At 35.7% G+C, this 20798-nt stretch overlaps 1 protein-coding gene across 1 annotated transcript; it reads right to left on the reverse strand.

Moving 5' to 3' along the window:
- Window positions 1-8036: 8036 nt before the first annotated feature.
- LOC131622749 (uncharacterized) lies at window positions 8037-20506 on the reverse strand. The gene is made up of 7 exons (XM_058893792.1): window positions 19969-20506; window positions 19617-19672; window positions 19472-19517; window positions 18193-18270; window positions 16240-16353; window positions 15823-15902; window positions 8037-8514 (listed from the first exon to the last, which is right to left on the reverse strand). The coding sequence occupies exons 1-7, from the start codon at window positions 20365-20367 to the stop codon at window positions 8439-8441; spliced, it is 849 nt and encodes a 282-aa protein (XP_058749775.1). The 5' UTR covers window positions 20368-20506; the 3' UTR covers window positions 8037-8438.
- Between the last annotated feature and the right edge of the window lie 292 nt (window positions 20507-20798).

Genomic DNA, 20798 nt, shown 5'->3' on the forward strand with positions numbered 1-20798 from the left:
GCCCTCCCTTAAAGGGCAAGGGGCGGCCGCCCTAGAGGTTAGGGGCATGGGCCACTAATTCTTATGGTGGGCGCCCTGTGTTTTGAGGTGGGGGTACACTAATTTGGGGGTGGGTGCCCCATTTTCATTTCTTTGTTTTCTTTGATTTTATTTACTGTAACATGGTACTAGTTTGAATTAAATACTACTTTCCATTAGTAATTGAATTAAGTGATAAGTTAGTATTTGTATACATATTTTAGTCGCAGTAAATTAAATTAGTGCAATTATGTAGCATGTTTAGTATGAATTGGCAGGAGTTTATGTAATTAATATAGCAGAATGAATTTAAGTAGCAGGATATATGTGAATTGACAGCAATTGAAGTTAGTAGCACAGTAGGGCTGATTAGTAACAGAAACATTGTGTAGAAAGATAAGTAGTCGGATTAAATTATTTAAGAATTACATGTAGAATAATTGAATAACATTAGCCGGGATTGATTTGTAGAAGAATAATCTAGCAGCACTGGTATAATGATACTATCAGAATAGTACTGATAATATTAATGCAGAGTAGGATTGTTAGTAGTTTTTAGACGATGATTATTTAATCGGTTTTTTTTTCGGAAATTGTAAGAAATAATTATTGATCGTTGTCGTATATTTTGGTTGGGTTGATGTATGGAATTGGTCGAATAAGTATAATTATGCGGTAAACTTAGTTGTCCGGAATTAATCGAAATTTGTCGGGTAACTAGTATATGTTAGTAGGCATTTTTGGTTGGTTTATTTGGTTGGAATTATGTCGAACGTGTTGATTTGTAGGTACAGTTGAATAATTTGAATTATTCTGATTTAGGAACATTATTAAGTTGTAGGCCTTATAACCAATGTTGATTGAATTGAGTTGTTTTTGAATATGTTTTTGTTGAGTTGTTGTTGTTATAAGTTGTTGTTGATGCATCGATTAAGTTGTAGGCCTTTGGACAGTGTTAAAGTGATGCTGAGTACCTCTGTTTATTGGTATAGTGACGATATAAGCTTATGCATTTTGTGACGATGCTTTTTGTTGTTGTATGTGATTGTTGCATTCATTGGGTCACATACATTTGCATCTTTGTGACAGCCTGAATTGGCGATTTTTTGAGTTGGAGCTAATGCTCACCGCGTTGGCCTGGATTAGCAAATTACTAACGAGCGCTTATGTCTTGATGCCTCTATTAACTAGAAATTTCCTAATTTGGGAGTTATGCTCCAACGGTACCACATGCATGTGCACAGTTGAGTCGCATCTTGAGTTGTGTGTTAAGGTTGTTGTTGTTATTAATTTATGTTGATTTAAGTTGTTATGCTGATGTGATGGTTGATTAAACTTGTCTTGTTGTTGTTATAAAATGGTGAAACTTGTATGACTCTAATCTAATATACTATTTATCATACACTTGTTTATATCGGTTGATATCTCACCCTTTTCATTTGTTTCGTCGTTGCCTTTATACTGTTAACGTGCAGGTATTCGAAAATGAAGATTTAGTTTCCCTGAGTTCGAGTCGGTGCTGTCGCTCTGATACGTAGCACTCGGGGGATGAACGATAGATGTTTAGATATTGTATTTGTTTTGAAATACTGAATTTGAAATATTATTAGATGAAGTACAATGATGTTTTCAAGATGTTTTAGTTAAATAGAATAATGTTATCTATGACTTGAATTTTGTGATTCCACTGCATAATTAAAATGAAGATGTTTGGTTTCAAAGATTAAAGTATGATGTTATCGGTTCATCCGAATGTGAAGTGTTATGTATCGATTGAAATAAATGAGCAGATTGTTCATGATAAATGATTTAACGTGAAGTGTGACATCCCGTTGTTTGATAAAGTGTTGAATAACTCTGGTTTTTCGTCATAAATAACGATTATTCGTTGGATAGAATTGGGGTGTTACAGCGATGGCATAATCGTCTTAGATGCAACGAGAGGCCGCGATAGCGTAATCGGCTTAGAAGTGACAAGAGGCCACGATGGCGTAATCGGTTTAAATGCGACAAGAGGCCCCGATGGTGTAATCGACTTAGGATAAGGTATGTTTCACATGCATATATAAATCATATTTACCGATTTGATCAATTACGCCAAAAAATTTTATATATATATATATATATATATATATATATAAAAATTATCATTCCAGCATACAAACATACATACCACCAAGTATATAAGGCCGAAAGTTAAATGTAATTGCTCCTCTAATAAAATCTATGTAGATAAGGGAAAGTTTCAAACCGATTTATAAAAATTTTGGTAACGTTAATTTAATATGGAAATAGGAATATACTTAATTGAAATAAATGTGTAATATATTAACAATACGTTTCATGGACATTGAGAAATAATCATGTTAATCACGCCACTAATATAAATAACAACCAATATAGATAAGGGAAGATTACAAACCAACCTTAACACTTTCGATGAACAAAATGTAGCAGGGTGATTTATAACAGTATTGCTTGTTCTTAGTAACAATTAACAACAACTTTTCCTTTCAGTGGCCACATCGTCCTCGGTGCATTAGGATGGGACGGCCGCCTTCTTTTCAATTTTTTGTTGTTGTTGTAATAATTGTGATCATCTTTCTTGCCCTTGTCACTGGTTAAAGTTTTTTGCGGATGGATCTTGAAGCCATGAACGGTATTGTTATGGTAAAACCATAGTTTCAAAATGAATCACCTAGGAAAAAGGTGGATGTTGAAATATGATTTGTGTGGCTCTGGAAAGTTTTACGGGCCCCACAGTAGGCGCCAAATGTTTTTGCATAACACTTTTGAACTATTTTCTGAGAGAAGATCCAAGTAAGATCACACACGATTTTGTAAGTTTTAGCTTTAGGGATTTGAGCGTACACTTGATGCAAGCTCAAGAGGATGAATCTCTTCTTATCCCTCTCTCGGGAGCCCTATTTATAGTCTGAGAGTGATAAGTTGCGACATTGATCACTACAACGCGCAAGGCTTTTAAAAGCGCTTTTTTTGGCCTTTAACAACGCTTTAAAGCGCTGCCAAAGCCAGCGCTGGCATAGGCTACGAAAGCGCTTTTAAAAGCGCTCTGGTAGGCCCCCCTATAAGAGCGCTTTTCTGGAAAAAGCGCTCTTGTAGGCCCCCCTTTAAGAGCGCTTTTCAAGAAAAAGCGCTCTGGTAGGCACCCCTATAAGAGCGCTTTTTTCAAAAGCGCTTTCGTATGTTGCGTTTTTTTTTTTTTTATGCTTTTTATTATTTCTAAACCTGCACTTTTGGCAGCAATATTTTAGAACCTGTAATTTACTATTTTTTGGCAGTATTTTTTCATGAACCTATAATTTATCATTTCAAATCGATATATACCATTATAATCGATATCGATTATATACAAAAAAGTATTATATTATATACCATTAATGTAAATCAAAATACATATATACATATTTATAAACCAAAACAACTAAACCAATTCACATATTTCTAAACCAAAACAACTAAATGAGAAACAACTTCCGAGTTCTTATGCAACCAATGTACGCTTCCTGTATTATCTGGAGCTATGTTGTATTGATGCTTTAGTGGAGAACCAGTAGTCACCTGAGCTATGTTGTATTGTGTCACAGAATATGAATCAAATAACTGTACCCCGAACGATCCTGCCACAGAAGACTTAGCTTCGGGGTACATTACTTGATTCTTATTCTGTGGAACATAATCGGCAGGGGCACATTGTGTTCTATCCTTTACCAGTCCATCCACTGTTTGAAGCTCAACCTACAATAGAAAAACGTGATTATTTACACAACATTCACATTCTCAATATTTTCTCTATCAACCAAAAATTTCCTCATCTCCGAACAAAAGACAAAATAGTTAATAAAAATAGTGCTATACCAGAACAGAAACCAATTTATAAGAAATCAATTAACAACCACATGCACATAAAAATAGTTTTTGATAAAAGAACAAGTCGATTGAGCCAACAACCAAAAACCCTAAAAAAAATCAGCCGTAGAGCCGTAGAGCCAACAACCAAAAACCCTAAAAAAAATCAGCCGTAGAGCCGTAGAGCCAACAACCAAAACCCTAATTGTTCATCTTTCTCATACACGCAAACACTAACCAAAACCCTAATTGTTCATCTTTCTCATACACGCAAACCATTCATCAGAAACAAAACCATTCACAAATCATCATCAAACATAACCAGACAAACATTCATCAAACCCAAACATTTGTTCATCACTTTCCTAATCAAACAAACCCTTCAGAAATTTGAGAGAGGAAGAGAGAATAAGAAATAAACTCAGAAAGGTCTCACCCGGTTTTGGTTTGTAGATTCAGAATCGAAACCGAACTCAGCAACAACACGAACCTCAACTCACCATAAACTCGTGTGTTTTGGATCTGAAAGGAAGAAGAACGGCGGAGGTTGCTCGTGGTGGCTGGCGACGGAGGGACGAACGGTGGTGGCTGGCGACGGAGGGACGAACGGTGGTGGCTGTGGCTGGCGACGACGGAGGGTTTTTCGGTTGCAGAGAAAGTGAGAAACAGTAATAAAAAGAAAACGAAAGAGAGAAAGTGAGAAAGTGAAAGCGTGTTTTTGTTTTTAATTTTTACTAATAAAGGCTACTAAAGCGCTTCTGAAATGCGCTCTCATAGCCTGGTCTATACCAGCGCTTTTTAGCAAAAAGCGCTCTCATTAAACCCCCCTATAGCAGCGCTTTGAAAAGCGCTCTCATAACCCCCCCTTACCAAAGCGCTTTTCAAAAGCGCTCTCATACCCCCCCTTACCAAAGCGCTTTTCAAAAGCGCTCTCATACACCCCCCCTACCACAGCGCTTTTCAGAAGCGCTCTCATACCCCCCCCCCTTTAAGAGCGCTTTTTTAGCGTGTTTTTTTATTTTGTTTTTAGTGCAACCTATAAGAGCGCTTTTTACTAGAAGCGCTTTAGTAGGGGTGCTGTTAAAAATTAAATTTGGCGTAGTGGATGGAGCAACATTTGGATTTCCTCCATAATGACTACTATCTGTAACCTCCGTCGTCCATCATTAAAGAACCATAACCTCTGTAACAGTAGAAACCTTTGGTATATGTGTAACTAGAGCTGTCAAAATGGACTACCCGGCCCTAAACGGGCCGGCCCATGTGGGCTTCGGGCTTTTCAGGGCCGGGCCCAAAAAGCCCATTTTTAAATGGGCTCCATTTTTACTACCCAGGCCCGGCCCTAAATGGGCCTCGGCCCTAAACGGGCCTATTTTTAAAAAAAATAAAATTTTCTCCTTATTTTTCTAATAACCATACAATTGCATGCAATAATATATATATATATATATATATATATATATATATATATATATATATATATATATATATATATTAATTTTCATATCTAAAATTACGATTTCTAAATAATCTATATGAGTTACAATTAAAATGTAAAACAATAATTAAATTGGTGGGTTATTATTTTATAGCAAATTGTTATATATATGATTTGTACTATATCCTACCCTAAAAAATTACATCATAACTTTTTAAATCTCATTTCAGCCTTATTTTTAATTAGAATACATCATAGTGTCTTTTCTATACTATCTACATAATTATATTATGATGAAACCTTTTAGCTTGAAATTAAGTCAAACCATAAACTTTTGTTTGATATTTATACCTTTATAATACCAAGGAAAAATTAAAATATATAATACTCAAATTGTTTATAGCATACAGAAAGGATAATTTCTAGTTATAATTAAAAAAAAAAAATTCGGGCTCGTGGGCTACCCATGGCCCATACGGGCCGACCCATATTTTTTAGGGCTTTTTAGGGCCGGGCTTAAAAAGGCCCGGATGTAAATGGGCTTGAAAAATAAGGCCCAAGCCCTAATTATTTTCGGGCCTGATGGGCCGGCCCATGGGTTTCGACCCATTTTGACAGCTCTATGTGTAACCATCGTGGCCTAGTTGGAGATAAGGTCCTTGCCAAGCTGGAGGTAGGCAGCTGAAGGTAGGCACCTGCCGACCTGGAGAATGAAGACCTACTGAGCTGGAGGTAGGCAGTTGAAGGTAGGCACTTGCCGACCTGTAGGATGGAGACCTACCGAACTGGAGGTAGGTATCTGCCAACTTGGAGGATGAAGACCTACCGAGCTAGAGGTAGGCATGGTCTTCAGGATCAATCCTAGTTCACTGTCCTCCATGCTCTCTGCCTATTCTGGTTTTTCTGATCAACTTAAATATTCCAAATATGTACACCAGTTTTATAGGACTGAGTTAAGCTCAATTCAAATACCAAGATGCTATTAGAGCCTATCCTAGATCACTTTGTTAGACTTTCTGTGTTATCCATGTTTTGACCTTATTGAGATCCAAGCGTGAAAGAATGTGTTGGAATTTCCATCGGAGAAATTTCAATCCTAATTATTTGTTTATTTATGAATGTACCATCTAATAAATAAACCAAAGTACTCATTTTAATTTTGGAAATAATAAATTAAAGCTTGTGATTGAACTAAATCCAAACACAATAGGTTTATAAATAGAAATGATTTGCAAATCATCGAGGGAAAATCAGACATGTCTTAACACCTGCCATGCAATTTAGTTGTCTGACTTAACCATGTTTTCAATTCTCAAGGGTAAATAATTGTTGATAATTTCTTTTCTCACACTTTTGAAACTTAAAAATTGCCCTCCGATTTTTTTAAGATGTATCTTCGGACACACCTTAAATCACTTCATTATTAATAAATTATGGGTTAATAGCCATTTACCCCCTGCTATATAGGCGAGTTTTGATTTATCCCCTTTAAAAAAAGTTTTTGATTAACCCCTATAATTTTAAAATTTTAAGTCTTTTGCCCCCTAAGAAGGAAAATTATCCCCTGTAAAAAAAAAAATTTATTTACCCCCTGACTTTTACACGCTTAGGAGGGTACCCTAAAATTATAGGGGTAATCCAAAACTTTTTTTTAAAGGGGGTAAATCAAAACCCGCCTATATGGCAGGGGTAAATGACTATTAACCCATAAATCAAATAGTTCTCACATTTTAATCAAAAAAATTTATTCGAAGATATATCTGCAAAACTTTTATGAAATATATTCAAAAATATATCTCCGAAAACACTCCTAAATCTATTCAATACCCACATCTATTAGAAGGTAGGCAAAACCCTTCTACCCAAACACAACTCCTAAATCTATTCAATACCCACATCTATTAGAAGGTAGGCAAAACCCTTCTACCCAAACACAACTCTTACCGTCAACCTTCTGCACTCAAGAAATCATGTCCAAGAAAGAATTCATAACAACATCCAAGAAATTTGGCAATTAAATTTAAACCACCCAAGAATAAAATGCTCCGCCAACAATCACAAAAAACTACATTCAATTTTTTATTCTGTTGAATGCAGATTTCAGATATTGCAGGGTTAGTCTTAGTGTTTGTATGCAACTTCTTCCTTGTTTTATATCTTATATAGAAAAAATTTCAAGCATTAGAGATTTAATAACAGGTCGTTCTTGGAATTGCTCTTTTATTCACCCTTCGGATCCAACAAGTAGTTCCAAATCAAAGAGATTGAATTGATTTTGGTCCAAGTGTAATTTTTAAATATGTATCTGTGAAATATACCAAATACACATTCGGAAATAAAACTCCAAATTAAAATTAAGTATAATAGGAGTGTCTCACTCATTTGCATTTAATTTTATAAGAAAAAAAATACATTTGAAGATGCATCTCCAAACTCTAAAGACACTTTTTAATTTTTACCAAAGATTTGTAAAGAGATATATCGGTGAGAAAAGAAATTCCCTAATTGTTTAGGCAGTCACAGTGAATAAACTTCAGCCAGTTGTGAAAATTTTGCACTTAAAATAAATTTCTCAACGGACACATCAAGAATCAAGATATATTGAAATAATTGAAATATAATTTTTCAAACAGCGGTTTTTCATGTAATTTGTAATTAACTTCTACGTTGTATTTTATTTTTCATAAACTCTAATTTAATTTCATAAACATTAGTCAACTTGAAACTTTTTGCAAGCTAAAGCTAGTCTAAATCGTGCCATTCATAGTATATATGAGATCATAATTTTAAACCTCAATCCTAAATTACAAACAGACAAAAATTAGGTTGACCGAGTTTTCTGATTCATTCCTACTCACTCAAACCCTAACTACAACAATTTTATTGGACAGAGACAAGCCATACCAGAAATTATGGAGAAAAGATGTAACATCTAAATCCATTTCTAATTAGATTTTTACATTGGCTACTAGCGCAAAGGATACCCCTTGCTTTTCAAGGAACTGCAAACGATTTTAAATCAACAACATTACAGTGAAGAGTCATCTAGTAACCCTGATGTCTTTAGAGTCAGCAAGGTCAGTGCCCAGCAGTTGTGTCATTTCTAAAGTGTTCAGGCCGGCGGAGGAACCAAAAGCCTTAGCCTATTTCTGTATCTTGCAATGCGCTGCGACCGTTCTTCCCTAAAACTACAAGCAACATAATGAAGTAACAATAACAATTTTAGTATTTGAAATTTATTTCATCCTTAAAATTGGTTTATCATAAAACAAAAAATAAAAAGTCTGGATGCTTTCAAAGTCATCCCAGGGAAACATACAACATAGAGATGATTCTGAAAGAAAAATTCAAATGGCAGTGATTGTAACAATGCGGGAATAAATTTTATGACAAAAGCATAGAAACTATGCATGTGTTAAAAAATCCAAACTATCCTACAATGCAAAGATTATGATAAAATAGAATTAAACAGTTCAAACATAAGTCCAAATTTTAAAATTTGAATTAATGTTGTCAAATTTTCAAAAGGTATGCTATCACCAATTATATTCGAGGCAATAAGCATTCAAAAAAAAAAATATTGATTCAGAAAAATCAGAGAAGGGAGCAAACTCAGAATTTAGCAAATCAAATGCTTCTAAGTGAACAGTCTATTACTCTATTCCTATGAGGTTCAAGTTTGAACTAATATTAGCATAAAAATTTTACAATATCATGTTGAGCTGATACTTGATGAGATTAAAAGAGGAAAATTTTTAATAGTCAAACTTTAAATTTTAAGAGAGTCGGTCCAAATTAGGACTCTTGACAGTTTCATCGAAGCAGTTTAGTGATACAAAATTATTGGTTTATGTATGACATTTGGAAGAAGGCCAAAAGAATTTTAATCAAACGATGTTCAATGCTAATATGTTGTGGTTCATAGTTTAGCTACATTTCGAATTACCTCCCATCACATTTGAATAACTCTTAGTCTGCAATTGACAATGTCAATTTCTTTTTGGTTAGTGATGACTTCACCAAGATGATTAAAACACTTATCATGTGCATGGTGTTTATTTTTCATATACTTCACATATATTTGGCATCTGTTAGAACCAAATGTTGATTAATCAAGTGCATTCACAACAGAAGTGCCCATCGTTTACACCGTCTTTAATAGAGATTTCAAAATTGTTCATAACCAAATTTTGATTAATCCTAGAGTTCCCACAGCAGAAGATACCATCAACCTTGTAGGCTATGCCAATAATTGGCTGATTTCGCTCTGAATCAATTGAGACGTTTGCGACAGAGAGGTTGTGGCTAAGGCAGTGAGATGGGTGTGAAGAACTTGGAGGTTGCCAACAGTGCTCATATTGTAAACATGTGATGAAGGAACAGAAAATGGGGTATCAGTAGATCAGGTTTCCTGTAAAATCAGCAACTGTTGCTTAGTCTTGAACTCCCTCCTGCTTCGGATAAACAGACCAAGGCTAGCACTATCAACCATACTATTCTGTCAAAGTATAAAGGAGTATCTTCAACACAATACAGCTCGTCAGCATTCACTTGTTACAAAATCTTGGAATTAAACTACTAGTTTCTCTCTATGTTCGATCCTTGATCTTATATACTAGTGCTTCCAATCACATAGTTGGAAATCCTTCATTTTCTCAAAATTGTCAGAACTAAAGATTTCATATATCACCCTTGTTAGTGCAGTGCTAAGGCCAAATTGACAGGCATTGGTTAAGTCACACCTCTACCTTTACTGTCTTTAAAACCTATCTTTTTTGTGCCTTGCTTCCTTTAAGTCAGTCAACTCATTCGTACTTGTGACGGTTCTATAACCTTTACTTCTAATAACTTGCATATAGAGGACCAAAGTACCGGCAGCTCACTGGCGCAAGATATATTATCATGGTTTCTATTATTTTCTACCTTCCTAGTCTTTATGATTTTTCAAGGTCTGTGCGGATTTCACTATAAGTGAGCTGTAGTGAGACTTTCGAACCAGGCCTTTGGTGCTTGCTTTAGACAATAGATGGCTTTATTTAATTTCCATACTAGAGATGTCTGAGTTGAGAAATATAGGTGGTTGTTGCATGAAGACTTCCTTTTCAAGCAACCCATTTAGGAAGTGTTGTTTACATCCAATTGGGTGATATGCCATTGTGTGAGTACAATTCTTCTTGTAACAGGTTTTTGACTACTGGAGAGAAAGTCTCTTGGAAGTTAAGTCCTTGTTGATGATGATATCCCTCCCTTTGCAACAAGCCTTGCTTTGTATTTTAGAATAGTTCCATCTGGATTTTGTTTTACTCTAAAACTCTATTTACACCTAACCTATGTAGGAAGAGAGGTGAGAGTTTATGTATTGTTGCTAATGTGGGCATTATAATCATTCTGAATAGCTGACTACCAATTTGGACTCTTGTGTACCAATTTGTAAGAAGTGGGTTCAAGTTCAGTTAGTAGAAGTATGGGATGAAGTCTAGGTTGAACTACGCCATGTTTTCCCCTAGTGGTCATGGAGAGAGTGGTGTAACGGTGAATTTTGCAAGTTTAAGAGGGATAGCAGTGGAGCTATGCACAGTAGTAGAAGGAGCTGAGGGCACAAGTGAAGTGGTTGGGGTAGGGTAGTCAAAAGTTAATGAGTCTGCACTGCGATTTGTAGGGGAAATTGAGGTGATGTTTTGGCAAAAAGTTGTGTTAGTAGGCTGATTAGGAGAGGGAGAGTGTTCAGATTCAATTGACTGCGTACGTTCAAATGAATGTGTAAATGAGTGTGGGGTATTAGAGAGGCTAGAATGTGGTGAGGATTGGGGTATGGTATGGAAGAAAATGAGGAGGAAAAGGGGATTGATACATTAGTTGAACAGGTTGTGAGACATGAAGTTATTGGAAACATGGTGGAGTTGGGGAATCTGAGTTCATTGAGCTATTAGATAGACTAGATATTTGTAGCTTGTGTGGTTAGAGAAATAACCAAGAAACGGGCACTCCCTTGAGTGATATGCAAATCTGTAGGAATCGTTAGGTCTTAAATGTGGATAGCAGGCACAACCAAAGGCTTTAAGGAATTTGTAATCAGGGATTGTTTTATATAGAGAAAAATAGGGAGAAATCCAACTTTGATTGAATAGGTATAGGAATATTATAAATGACTCAGCATAGAGTTTGTGTAACTGCATTCTAAACAGTTCTAATCAATACTAATCTATTCGCTTAACACAAGTAGGTACAGTTGTAACTATAAGGCAGGATCTATCTCAAGGGCAGAGGACATATTTCATCTTTTGGACCAGGCAAGAAGGACAAAAAAATTGACTAATGGGATGGAGAAGACCTTGATAATGTCTTAGTTATGGGATTCCATGAAACCCACACCAATCATACCTGCATGTTCTTCGAAATAGCCAAGAACATTTGGGACCACATGAGTAGTATGTATTCAAAGGTCAGTGACACTACCCAATTATATCACGAAAAAAGTGAAAACAGCAGCTAAACATGGGGAACAGGTCAGTAAGAGAGAATGCCTACCCCTTTCCGAATATGTGGCAAGATATAGATCCCTATCGTGTGTTCGAAATGACTCATACATTACATATTGAAAAATAACATTTCAATTCCACTTTAAAAGTAACTTAGGTTTGTTATAAAGTTAGAGTTGATTCGGGCACCAGAGGAATGACTACAATAAGTGATAGCTTAATTACTTGCTCCATCAGGACAGCTTTACTAAAAGTTAAGTAATGAGGTTAGGCCTAACTCATTCCTACAAAACCGGCTTGCAGGGTGATAATTGCCCCCACTTATAAAGACATGTTCACACCATATATTGTCCGATGTGGGACTCTTAACACACCCCCTCACGTCCAGGACTGGACATCTGGAGCGTGGAAGTAAATGGTGGGTGGCCCAATAGCAGAAACCTAATAACAGGTGGCCCACCGCATGGTTGTTAGGATCTAGCTATAACTCCTAAAAGCGTACGATCTTAGGAGTTTGCAACCATCCAGCGCTCTTATTGGCAGAAAGATCGTGAATAGAGAAGGAGCGGCCAACGCGTAGAGAAAGAGCGTGAAATCGTGGGATCTTAAGATCCCAACGAGTTAGGTTTTTTAACTTATTTTGGCCTATTTTGGATTTTTTGACCCGGCCCAAAAAACTGACCCGTTATTAACCCTAACTTACAGCACGCTTGTATTTTTAGGGTTTTGGAATTTGGAATATCATAAATATACTCTTGAGAAGTGCAACCCAATATCGTGAAAGCTGCCCAGCCACCAAAATCATTAGAACTCTACTACCTCACCATGATGATTTGGTTTCTTCTCTTCATCTATTTCCTCTATAAATTCATATCAATTCATCATGTTATTCTCATCTTTTTCTTCATTACTCCAATACACCTTCCTTACAAAACAGAGTTTTTCAAAAAAAAAACACGATGTCTTCAGTTCCTGTTGTTGGGGCTTCACCATCAGCACCCCCCAGAGTTCAAAATAACACATTTGGTAGAACTGATATAGCATGGAAGCATGGAGTTTCTGTTGATGGGGGAACAAGAAAAATAAAATGCAATTACTGTGCAAAAGTTTTCATTGGAGGTGTGTATAGGCTGAAGCATCATTTAGCCGGTACACAAGTCAATGTTTCTGTATGTAAATCTGTACCAATTGAAGTGAAGGTACAGATGTGGGAGATTGTTAAAACTTTACAAGTCAGCCACAACAAAAAACTAGATGATGATACAGATGTTGAATGTGCAACAGGGAAAAGGCCAGTGGAGGATGACTCAAATGCTACACCAACAAATCTTTCCAAGAAGAGGAACACTCAAGCCACAATTAACAGTGTTTTCAAAAAAAATCTGAGAGAAGAAGCGTGTCTGGAAGTTGCTTCATTCTTCTACAACAATGCCATTGCCTTTAATGTGGCAAACAGTGAAGAATTTCAAAGAATGTTGGAATTGGTTTCAAGACATGGCCTTGGATTTAAGCCACCATCGTATCATGAAATCAGAACCAAGTATTTGAAACGAAAAATGGAGGAGACAACTAAAGACATTGAAGAACACAAACTCATTTGGAAAAAGACAGGGTGCACAATTATGTCCGACGGATGGACCGATAAAAGAAGGAGAACGATATTGAATTTCTTAGTAAACAGCACTAAAGGTACTGTTTTTTTGAAGTCGATTGATGCTTCTCATATATCAAAAACAGCTGATAAGATATTCGAGATGATTGATAAGATTGTGGAAGAAGTAGGGGAAGAAAATGTTGTTCAAATCGTCACCGACAATGCGGCAAACTATAAAGCTGCAGGAGCTATGTTAATGGAAAAAAGGAAGAAGTTATATTGGACACCATGTGCCGCACACTGCATAGACCTCATGCTAGAAGATTTTGAAAAAAAGACCACAGTTCATCATGATACAATTGCAAATGGTAAGAAGGTAACTCAATATATCTATTCTAAGTCTTCTCTCATTTCTTTGTTGCAGCACTTCACCAAAGGAAAAGATTTGGTGAGGCCGGCTGTGACTCGATTTGCAACTTCATATTTAACTTTGGGTTGTCTCATGGAGAATAAAGGAGCATTAATAAGAATGTTCACCTCTAATGAGTGGACATCAAGTAAGTTTGCAAAATCAACAGAAGGAAAGCAGATTGAAGAAATTGTAATAGATAAAGAGTTTTGGAAAAATATTGTCATTTGTTTGAAAGGTGCTTTTCCCTTGATTAAAGTCCTTCGTTTAGTTGATTCGGATGAAAAGCCAGCTATGGGACTTATCTACGAAGCAATGGATGAAGCCAAAGAAAAAATTCAAACTAACTTCAATGGTGTCCAAAGAAGGTAAATATACTGCCCTGTACATACTTTCCAGTGATGTTGCCCATGCCCTGTACTGTAGTAATTCACAATTTTTTTTCTTTCTATAATTTAGTTTCAAGCCTCTATGGGATATTATCGATGCGAGGTGGGATAAACAACTCCATAGACCTCTACATGCTGCAGGATACTACCTTAATCCTCAACTACACTACAGTGTTGATTTTAAAGCCGACTATGAAGTCAAGCGTGGATTATATGATTGCTTGCAAAGAATGGTGGGAGATGTTACTGTAATTAGCAAAATTGATGCACAACTTGAGGATTTTAAGAAAAAGGCAAATTTCTTTGGTAGTCCGATTGCAATGGCTGCACTAAAAACCAAAACTCCAGCCCAATGGTGGGAGTCATATGGGGACGAGCATCCGGAGCTTCAAGCTTTTGCAATTCGCGTGCTAAGCTTAACTTGTAGTTCATCCGGATGCGAGAGAAATTGGAGTGCTTTCGAAATGGTAAACTTTATATTAAAATTTCAGTTTTGAAAATACTCTACCACTTGATATATATTAATTAAGTTTGAATCTATTAGGTTCACACAAAGAGGAGAAATCGTCTTAAGCAAAAGACGATGAATGATGTAGTTTTTGTTATGACCAATTCAAAATTGGGCAAGAAGAAGAAAAACAGAAAAACAAAAGAGTTTAACCTTGATGACATTGAGTCTGATAATGAATGGATTGTCAACAATGATGAAGATTTTGAAAACGAAATTTTAGATTTTACTGTAGAAGATGATTTTGAAGCTGCCACTGCTGAAGGGGGGAATGAGACTGAAGCTGCCACTGCTGAAGGGGGGAATGAGACTGAAGCTGCCACTGCTGAAAATGAATTGGAGATTCATAACCTTGATGATGAGTTTGATGGAGAAGAAGATGATGCTTTCCTTGATGATCCGAATGCCATGAAGGATTTGTTAAATGACATATTTTAGATAACATTTGAGTTAAGATAGTAGTTTGGAATATGTTTTTAGTTGTCATGAATTTTATGTTTTAAGTTGCTGTTAGGAATTTTATGTTTGAGGAAAAGTTATGTTTTTTATATTGAATATTTTCTAGTTAATGAAAATTTTCTGTTGAAGTTATTTTTCCTAATTATTTTTTATAGTTTTGTCTATTTGTTGGGATCTTACGATCCGAGTTACGATCCTACGACTTACGCTTTTTCCATATCCTAACGCTCTTTATTGAAATCCCGATTTTGACAACCATGGCCCACCGGATCTTAAACGAGACTCTTGATACCATGTTAAGTAATGAGGTTAGGCCTAACTCATCCCTACAAAACCGACTTGTAGGGTGAGGATTGCCCCCACTTATAAAGACATATTCACACCATATATTGTCTGATGTGGGACTCTTAACACTAACCATGTAAATCAGACGCATATTTAAAGTTGTCTTGTTAGCTTTTAATTAACACTGGAGTAATTCAAATGTTTCAATGTAATGTGGATTCACAATCTCATACAATCGAAATGGTTAATCAAGAACATTCAGTAGGTACATGTGTCACAGTTTATAATGTGTTGCCAATCCAGTCATGCAATGTTCTGACCACAAATCATAAGATGAAAAATAAATAAACAAAGTGTTAAAAAATAAACTTACCGTGCTCTAACCCTTTTCGCACGCTTGATATGTCTCTTCAATAGATCTTGTGTCGATAAGTGCTCGACAGACTTCTCATCCTGAAAGCAGAGATGTGCATCAACTCAAAGGATATGGATAAATGGGATAAAGACATAACAGAATAGAATTGAAACCAAATAACTCTAGTTTCAAAGAAATGGCTATTTTCCATGTGTTAATTATACCCTATATCCAATCTACCATACCTTACCTCTAAGAATATTTTAATAGATTGCCCGTACTTATGTAGATTAGGAAATTCTAAATAATTGAAGTAGATTGTTTAAATGAAAAATTTCGGAGCTAATTTCTCAAGCAATTCGCAAATATAGTCACAAGTACATGTACTTCATTTTCACAAATGACTTTAATAGGCAGTTAATCAGAAAATCCAACCTCTTCTTGCTCATCTTCGGCATTTTCATCATCTTTCTTGTTTGAGGTACAGGTATCCACCATAGATGCAGGCAATGGTTTGGGAAGTGCCATTGTTGCATCTTTTTGTGCTGGCTGTCAAGTATAATGAAATAAAAAATTATAAATGAATAAATAAAAAGCCAAAAAACATATCAAAATAAGCAGAGATGCATATAAAATATTCAGCCCCAAGAAGTAATTCATTGGCCATAAACATAACATAGTAAACCTTAGCACAGTACTATGAGAAAGTTACAAAGCAAGAAAGCATAATTGCCATAAATATTTGCAACCAAGTTTGAGAAGATGCGTTAGAAAAAAGTTAGAGGTTTCCATTAATGTTGTTAGGAAACCAAATAGCATACGGATCCTCCCGACAAACCTTTTTCTAAAACTCAGAATAAAACCTAGTATAATCCATCCGAAGAAAAAACCAAGGGCATCAAATAAAATTTGTAATAAACCGTGAGGCCTGCTTTATAAGCCCCCTTAGGATTACCACTTCACTACCATGTAAAAGTTATAATGTAGTGACAAAGCTTCTCGTGTAATAATCTGAACAGATTATTTCAGATGATATGGATCACAATAAGTAAATTCTAGCATAATTTCATCAGAATCTAACTAACTGGTCTAGGATAGCTATATCCTCCTAGCCAGTGTTGTCAATGGCGGAAGGCGGTTTATGGCGGCAAGCCAAAAATCCACCATTACCATATAGAAGATAGTGTAACGGCAAAAAGGCTGAAGCACGGAGGACAAATTTAAAAACTTTTTTTATATAAAACAGCAGAAACAAACACAACACCAATTTAGAAACAGAAATAAAAACCAAATTAAGTTAATTTATGATAATTTTAAAACTGGGTGCATATAAACAAAGTGAAACATAAGGGAGAGGGGGGATTAGATCAGAAAATGAAGAAAAGAAATAAATAAATATAAGTAAAAAGAAAAAATGCAATATTGATCAGAATAAGAAAAATAGAGAACAGAGAAGAGAGAACTAGCTGTGTGTCTCAGCAGAAAAAAGAGGGTAGAGCTTGGTGGTCTTTGCAGTTGGTGTACTGTGGTTGTCACACGGAGTTGGGTGGTGGTCGTACCCAGTAAAAGAAGAGAACAAGGTGGACGGTAGAGAGAGAAGCACAAAGAGAAGAGGGTAAACTGGTAAAGTAGCCATTTTTTAGGGTTGTGTGAGAATTTTAGCCAATTTTGGGCCTGGGTTTGGTTCACAAGACCCAAGCCACGTTTTTTTTAATTTTACAAAAAAAAAATCTTTTCTGCTTTTTCTGTTGCACTGCCATGTCTGTTACCTTCATGGTGGCCGCAATGCCACCCCTTTCCTATGGAGGTGTGTTGCAATACCGCCACCACAATATGCCATAGTGCTACCATGGCCAATATTCAACAACCCTGATCCTAGCCTAGTAAAAATTGAAGCATGCCCAATTGCCCATGCTCCACCCCTGATTTAAACCCTATTGCAATGCATAACTAGTGGAAGCATTGAGTCCCATAGGAAAAGCGCATAAATTAGCCAAAAGAAACTACTTAATTCTAATTCTTAAATATTTACTAATTTCTTGGATTCCAAAAATGCCAAACGATAGAAAATATCACGCATTTGCAATGAAGTCAAGTTTATGCAAATAAAACTTAACTTCATTGAAAATTGCAAACACGTAATTACTGTATATGGGACAAGATGTAACCAAACATTTATCAAGTCTCCTTAACACAAACTTATTGATTAGCAGTAACTTGAGTGCACAGCATCTAAAATGCGAGTTCAATTAAAGCAAAGGTTTGGCAATAATTGATGTTGTTTTCAAAATCACCAGAGTATGTAAGTATCATTTCATCAAGATCATACTAGATTAACAGAATAATATAGTAAGTCATTATTACATGCGTAAATTCAGAAGGGGGTACCTGGCTTTCTTCATTTACTCCGTTTCTCAACCATGATCTACAAAGTGCATATAGAGAAGCATCCTCTGTTAGTCTGACCTAAAATTTTGAAATACAACATAATTAACATAATGAAAAAAGAAAAATATCACAAGAGAAAGCAGAAATTTTAAAAATCCTTTGGGCTTAATATTTATGACTCATTTGTTTTAAGTTTTGATAGAATTGATATTTTTATTTACAAAAACTAGATTGACTAACAAGGATACTAATAGACGCTGAAATCCCAAATTCCCAACTATGTTGGCACCTCAAAGTCTACCCAATCATCAGCAGCAGATGACCAAAACTTCATTAAAAATAAGCAAAAGCACAAGAGGAAGGGTGGACATAAATTGAAACTATTTTATTACTTGACTTATGTTAATTAAAAAAATTTCTTACAAGATTAGAATTCTTATCTCTCTCTTGGTCCCATTGTAATGTAATCTTATACTTCAGTTTCATTGTACCTTCACCATTATTTAATATTGTGGAAATTGGAAGTCTCAAATGTGGATGAGATATGGTCTAAAAATAAGTTTAAAGTGGGGGGCATCCCTCACCTTACAAGTATGTTTGTAAGATTGAGATAGTCTAAACATAAGAACTAAATATGGTATTAGAACCTATCCAAGATTCGTCAGGGTTTGATGGTTCTTTAAAGATTCTTTCAATTCTTTATGGACTTGAGAGGTCATTAGAGTTTTAAAACAAATCACATATACCCATCTCTTTTATCTTTTTTAGGAAAATAGCAGCAATTTTCTCAATGACCACCAGAACTTCCATACACGCGAATAACAGCCACCATCCATCAGAACTAATGATATTATCTTCACCTTACTCTCTGTTCTCATTTTTTCCCGTAAGACTTATGATATCATATTTTTATTAGTTTGTGATATTTTATTATGACGCCTGTGATATTATTTTATGGTTTTCTACCAATTCAGCTTACAACTGTTGACATATCTCCAAGACATTTTAACCTTAGAAAGAAACATAAACAATAGAGTCAAAATAAGATAAGAACACTAATATTGATGTGAATTAGCTAACAGTAACAAGGATATGCAATTCTCAAGGTGTTTCAAAAATAAATCAAGCAAGTATTTGCAGTCTATTGATACTTCCATGTCACAAACACACAAAAGAGAAAATAAATGTAAACTAAACCAGATCAGTTCATTAACAGCTCAATTGTAATTGTAAAATACAAAATTTGCTATGGATGAGAAGTAAGAGAATTAGGGCTCACTTTTCGGTCTCTAACAACTGTGAGTGTCTCATCTCTGCTTCTTTCCCTAAGAAACACATCAGAAACATCAATCCCACCCATAACCAAAAGAAAAAATGAAAAAACCCTAAATTGAATACACCACACAGCATCCAAAGAAATTTACCTCGCACTTGTATCTTTATGACCATTGACATCAGAAACTGCAGATCTACCCGTAACCTAAAACAAAAATTTCATTGAGAAAAAAAAACTTCAAAATTCCAGATCAAAATAACAACAAGAACAAAAACGCTTACAAACCGCAAATTTTCCAATGTAATTCACCATCCAAAAAAATTGAATCCAATTTATACAATTAAATAGAATTAAAACGCGCCTCATAACAAAAAGGAAAATTCATAATCATCATTTAATTCCAAAGTTTGTTCTCCTTTTTACCCTTCCTCCAAGCCAATTTTCAGAAAATTCAAAAAAATAACAAGAAAAAATAGCTTCAAATTCAAAATTCACAAAACCTTGAGGTGTCCTTTAGCAGAAGGCGAGGGAGCAGCAGCAGCAAGATGAGGAAACTGCATGTGCGAGAGTGGTCTACTCACGTGCAAGGCGTGACTTAGATAATCCAAATTCATACCGCGAACACCACCTCCGTGAGAATACAAAAGCGGCGGAGGAGGCGGAGGCGGATAACCGCCAACAGCGTGATTAGCGGCGGCGCGTGAGGGGGAAGGGAACGGATAATTAAACGGAATTGGAGCACGAAGCGGAAGGGTTTGTTGCTGTTGCTGTTGCTGCTGATGTGAATGCGATGCGTAGTGATGGTGCGGTTTCGAGTTCGGATTTGGGAATGGCGAAATAGGTCTTGACGTTGTAGCGGTTGTGGCAGTTGTGGCGGTTTGAGCTGGATCTAACGACATCGTTTTATGATTTTACGATCTTGAAGATGAAATGAAGGTGAATTTTGTGAGAAGCATTGGAGTATCGATTGTGTTGCGTTGTTATTTTATTGTGTGAAGTGAAGATTGGAGGAAAACAGGAGGGAAAGGAAAAATAATTAATAAAAGAGAGAGAAAAGAAACAAAGGAAAAAAAAAAGCATGGGTTTTGAATTTTTCGATGTGGGACCCGAAGAAAAGTAACGTAAGTGTTACTAGAAGTAATGAAAGTAGTAAATTTCATGATAAAAATGGGGAAATAATAATAAATCAGGATTAAGTTATGTTCTATAGAGAAAATATTTTGAGCGTTACCTTAGCGGTAGTGATGGTTTGAATGGAGTTTTGAATATTTTGGTGGTAAGATTAGAATGGAAATAATGAAGATATATACGTTTTAAGTAGTGTGATTTA

The sequence above is a fragment of the Vicia villosa genome, unplaced genomic scaffold, assembly GCF_029867415.1.
Source record: "Vicia villosa cultivar HV-30 ecotype Madison, WI unplaced genomic scaffold, Vvil1.0 ctg.000041F_1_1_5, whole genome shotgun sequence".
NCBI classification, from domain to species: domain Eukaryota; kingdom Viridiplantae; phylum Streptophyta; class Magnoliopsida; order Fabales; family Fabaceae; genus Vicia; species Vicia villosa.

What these genes read in the sequence shown, in the direction of transcription:
- LOC131622749 (XM_058893792.1), bottom strand. Translation starts at nt 20,367, where the DNA reads ATGTCGTTAGATCCAGCTCAAACCGCCACAACTGCCACAACCGCTACA. An exon ending in CTGCTAAAGGACACCTCAAG is followed by an intron (nt 19,673 to 19,968) that starts GTTTTGTGAATT and finishes TTTTTGTTTTAG; the next exon opens with GTTACGGGTAGATCTGCAGT. An exon ending in GAGTAAATGAAGAAAGCCAG is followed by an intron (nt 16,354 to 18,192) that starts GTACCCCCTTCT and finishes TATACTTGACAG; the next exon opens with CCAGCACAAAAAGATGCAAC.